Consider the following 4,596-nt stretch of genomic DNA (forward strand, 5'->3'; position numbering starts at 1 on the left):
ATGATTTAAAAGTTAACATTTACACTGATTCTAAGTATGATTTTTGTGGTGCTTCATGCTTATGCTGCAATTTGGAATGGGTAGGGACTCCTGACCACAGAGGGCTTTTCCATACAACATCACTCAGATTTTGAGCTTGTTAGAATGCTGCTTGACTGCCAAAGAAAAGTGACTGTAATTCATTGCAGAGGACACCAAAAGAGAGATTGACCGTGTTAAAGAAAATGCCCTTGCAGATGTGGCAGCCAGGGTCACTGCACTGAAGCTGATGGGCATGCTGGTCAGCATACCTAGAGCCGGGCCAGAACACTCCGAAGAAGAACAAAAATGCGCCAGGGATTGCAGTTTAGCCCAGAACCCCTCTGGCTGGCTGACTCATGGTAATACATTACTAATGCCAAATACTCATCATAGGGAAATAATTAAGCACTTACATGATTCTTTTCACCCTAGAAGAGATTCTTTGTTGCAGTTAATGTCTCATCGGTTTATGGTGATAAATCTTTTCAAGACACTAAAACAGGTGACTCTGCCTGAGCTCTGTGCCTGAAATAACCCAAACAGCCAGTAATTTTCTCCTCCTCTAGTTTAACCTGTCCAACGCTGAGAAACCTCTCCAGATGAGGACTGAAAACTCTAATTTACTCAGGCACCTTTCTGCAGGAAATTCAAAGGTTTGCTAATGCTTACTGATACCTTCACTGGTTAGATCAAGACATTCCCCACGCTATCTGAAAAGTGTTTACCAGAAGATATAATTCCTCAGTTTGGATCGTCTAAAAGCCTGCAAAGTGACAATGGCTCATCTTTCACAGCAGCCTTATCCCAACACCTATCCTCAGCTTTAGGAATCAAGTATCACCTTCATTCTGCGTGGAGACGGCAGTCCTCTCGAAAGGTGAAAGAACTAATCAAATTCTAAAGAAGACTCTAGGCCGGGTGAGGTGGCTCAAGCCTATAATCCCAGCACTTTGGGAGGCTGAGGCAGGTGGATCACAAGGTCAAGAGATCGAGACCATCCTGGTCAACATGGTGAAACCCCGTCTCTACTAAAAATACAAAAAAATTATCTGGGCATGGTGTCGCATGCCTGCTACTTAGGAGGCTGATGCAGGAGAATTGCCTGAACCCAGGAGGTGGAGGTTGTTGTGAGCCGAGATCACGCCATTGCACTCCAGCCTGGGTAATGAGCGAAACTCCGTTTCAAAAAAAAAAAAGAAGACTCTAGCGAAATCAGAGGCCTGACTATCTCTAACACCCATAGCTTACTATGGGTTTGAGTTGCTCCAAAGGAAAACTTATAATTAGGGCCTGTTGAGTTAGCATACAGAAAGCCTTTCCTAACCACAGATCTCCTCAGATGAAAGGACTTGTCGATTACAAAAGTATGTTATCAATCTAGGACATGTGCAAAGGCACTCTGTGAATCTTCCCCTCCCACATCAGAGGAAAATTCAGTTTCAGCTCAGCTAGGGATTTAGTCTCACTAAAGACATGGGAGGAAGTTCTCCAGTTGACAATCTTTCCCCAACGTGGAAAGGACCACAGAAAGGCCATCTGAGCTCTCCAATAGATGTTAAACTCCAAGGGATTCACAGGTGGGCACACCTGTGTAAAAGTAAAGCTGTTTCTTATTCTGGGAGCCCGATCCAAGACTGGGGCAGGTGGGTGTGGGGCTATTTAAGCTTTGGTGGAGTATGGGCTGAGTCACTTCTTCTGTGATTGCTTCTCCTTCTTGCATTTTTTTCTGCTACTCTAGTCCCACCTTGGCCATGAGGGAGATTGTGCTCACCCAAACTGGACAGTGCGGGAACCAGATAGGTGCAAAGGTTGGCAGCCAGGGCTCTGAGGGCCCAGCTCAGGCCTGCAGGGTGGCTGGTGAAGATGTTGGTAGTGGAAGGGGTGGCGCCTCTGCATTGTGGTCCCTAGGCTCCCTGCCCAGAACGTGGTAGAGTTGGGTGGTTGGCAAGGCTGCCGGGGAGAACCTCAAGGGACCCAGTGACCTGAGGGTGGGGGTGGAAGTGGGAGAGGGGCTGGGGCAACTCCAGCTCCCTGAGCTCCATGACTCAGCCCTGGCCTGTCTGGCCTCTTGCATCTCTTGCAGTTCTGGGAGGTGATCTCTGATGAACATGGCATTGACCCTGTTGGCACCTACCACGGGGACAGTGACCTGCAGCTGGAACGCATCAATGTGTACTACAACGAAGCTAGCGGTGAGACCCCAGTCTTTCCCCGACTGTCCTCCTGGGAATGGCAGCCGTCTCCTCCCTGATGCCCTCCCATTCCGTTCAGGTGGCAGGTATGTGGCCCGCGCTGTGCTCGTGGATCTGGAGCCAGGCACCATGGACTCTGTGCGCTCAGGGCCCTTCGGGCAGATCTTCAGGCCAGACAACTTCATTTTTGGTGAGCTGTGGATGAGGACAGGGGTGCAGCTCCTTAGCCAGGGCACCTCAAAGTCAGTGAGTGCCCCAAGGTCATCTCTGTGGGAACTGTGGAACCGGGGTCCCTGAACACCCTCCCATCCTCTGAGTTACTCAGTCTCCCTCTCCTAAATGGGATTTGGGAGGAAGGCCCAGCTGTCTTCTCAAGGTGAGGAGTTGCTGATGTAATCTCCCTCAGGGAGCTGAGCTGGGGCGGTGACCACAGCCTTCCCTGGGAACGGGCAGGAGGCACCTGCAGCGAGTCTGTTAAGTGGTCTCAGGTTTGACCCCTGATCTAGGTTCTAACAGGCAAGGCTGCTGTCCTGTAACTTTAGGGGAGAGGGTTTCATTTGCTCCACCTGCAGGGTGAATGGTGCTTTTTGCATTGTGGTGGTGACCACTGATGACCATATACATGGCCATCGAGTGACTGACTGAACTACCTTACAGGTCAGTGTGGGGCCGGGAACAACTGGGCCAAGGGGTACTACACGGAAGGCGCGGAGCTGATGGAGTCGGTGATGGATGTTGTGAGGAAAGAAGCTGAGAGCTGTGATTGCCTGCAGGGTTTCCAGCTGACCCACTCCCTGGGTGGGGGGACTGGGTCTGGGATGGGTACTCTTCTCATGGGCAAAATTCGAGAGGAGTACCCAGACAGGATTATAAACACATTCAGCATCCTGCCCTCACCCAAGGTGTCAGACACCGTGGTGGAGCCCTACAATGCCACCCTCTCCATCCACCAGCTAATAGAAAATGCAGACGAGACGTTCTGCATCGATAATGAAGCGCTCTATAACATCTGTTCCAGGACCTTAAAACTGACCACACCCACCTACGGTGACCTGAATCACCTGGTGTCTGCTACCATGAGTGGGGTCACCACGTGCCTGCGCTTCCCGGGCCAGCTGAATGCGGACCTGCGGAAGCTGGCCGTGAACATGGTTCCATTTCCCCGGCTGCACTTCTTCATGCCCGGCTTTGCCCCGCTGACCAGTCGGGGCAGCCAGCAATACCGGGCCCTGACCGTGGCTGAGCTCACTCAGCAACTCTTCGATGCTAAGAATATGATGGCCGCCTGTGACCCCCGTCATGGCCGCTACCTAACCGTGGCGACCATTTTCAGAGGTCGCATGTCTATGAGGGAGGTGGATGAGCAAATGTTCAACATTCAGAACAAGAACAGCAGCTACTTTGCTGAATGGCTCCCTCACAACGTGAAAACAGCCGTCTGTGACATCCCACCCCGGGGGCTAAAAATGTCAGCCACCTTCATTGGTAACAACACGGCGATCCAAGAGCTCTTCAAACGCGTCTCCGAACGGTTTACAGCTATGTTCAGGCGCAAGGCCTTCCTGCACTGGTACACGGGCGAGGGCATGGATGAGATGGAGTTCACCGAGGCCGAGAGCAACGTTAATGACCTGGTGTCAGAATACCAGCAATACCAAGACGCCACAGCTGAGGAGGAGGAGTTTGAGGAGTGTGCTGAGGAGGAGGTAGCCTAGAAGCTTCCTTTTCTAGGTAAAGGGGGAAGCAGTGTGGATTCTTTAGTGTGTTCTGATAGCCATGGTCACTATGCTCTTCTTCGAGTGTTTACATCTCCTCCTGCTGCATTTTAAAGCATTTTCGTAGTAAGTAGTTTGGCCTAATAAAGCACTTTCATAGCATCTGGGTTCACCTTCTTTCTATAGGCCCCTGGGTACTGCTTCCAGATGGGCATAGTGGTCCTGCAAGGCTGCATCTGTCTTGGGCTTCTCACATCCCCGGAGCAAGCAGTCCAGTGGCTCCTGGAGGGGGCGGCATGGGCTGTGGACATGGCAGGCAGGCTTCATGCAAACTTGGGGCTGGCCTGGGTCTTGGGCAGCCACTTCATGTGAAACCCATTTTTGAAGGCAAGCCTTGGCTTATCCCATGGACTGAACTTCCGGGGGACCAGCTGGGCCTCTGTTTCTGAAACTTTATAAGTGGTCAGTGACCCCAGTGGACGATGTCCCCAATGTATCGTCTGAGGGCAGGAATGTGGGTGGACAACTGGCCCTGAACCAGCCATGAAGGGTGGGCAAGTAGGGCCCCAGCCACCCCCTCACCACAATGGCCTGGGTGGGTCTGTGTGGCCTCATTCTCTTAATGAGGTGGGCATGGGGTATCTGGCAGGGGCTACTGGGCAGGAATT

The 4,596-nt window shown here is 51.7% G+C and overlaps 1 protein-coding gene across 1 annotated transcript; it reads left to right on the forward strand.

The window, feature by feature from the left end:
- Positions 1-495: 495 nt before the first annotated feature.
- On the forward strand, positions 496-4,094 carry LOC100403851 (tubulin beta-8 chain). Its single transcript, XM_078348314.1, has 5 exons — positions 496-934; positions 1,229-1,598; positions 2,105-2,213; positions 2,293-2,403; positions 2,871-4,094. The coding sequence occupies exons 4-5, from the start codon at positions 2,343-2,345 to the stop codon at positions 3,926-3,928; spliced, it is 1,119 nt and encodes a 372-aa protein (XP_078204440.1). The 5' UTR covers positions 496-934; positions 1,229-1,598; positions 2,105-2,213; positions 2,293-2,342; the 3' UTR covers positions 3,929-4,094.
- Positions 4,095-4,596: the final 502 nt, after the last annotated feature.

Source organism: Callithrix jacchus, chromosome 13 (genome assembly GCF_049354715.1).
Source record: "Callithrix jacchus isolate 240 chromosome 13, calJac240_pri, whole genome shotgun sequence".
Lineage (NCBI taxonomy): Eukaryota > Metazoa > Chordata > Mammalia > Primates > Cebidae > Callithrix > Callithrix jacchus.

Coding starts and splice junctions, on each gene's coding strand:
- LOC100403851 (XM_078348314.1), top strand. CDS start 2,343: ATGGACTCTGTGCGCTCAGGGCCCTTCGGGCAGATCTTCAGGCCAGAC. Junction 2,404..2,870: donor GCCAGACAACTTCATTTTTG/GTGAGCTGTGGA, acceptor ACTACCTTACAG/GTCAGTGTGGGGCCGGGAAC.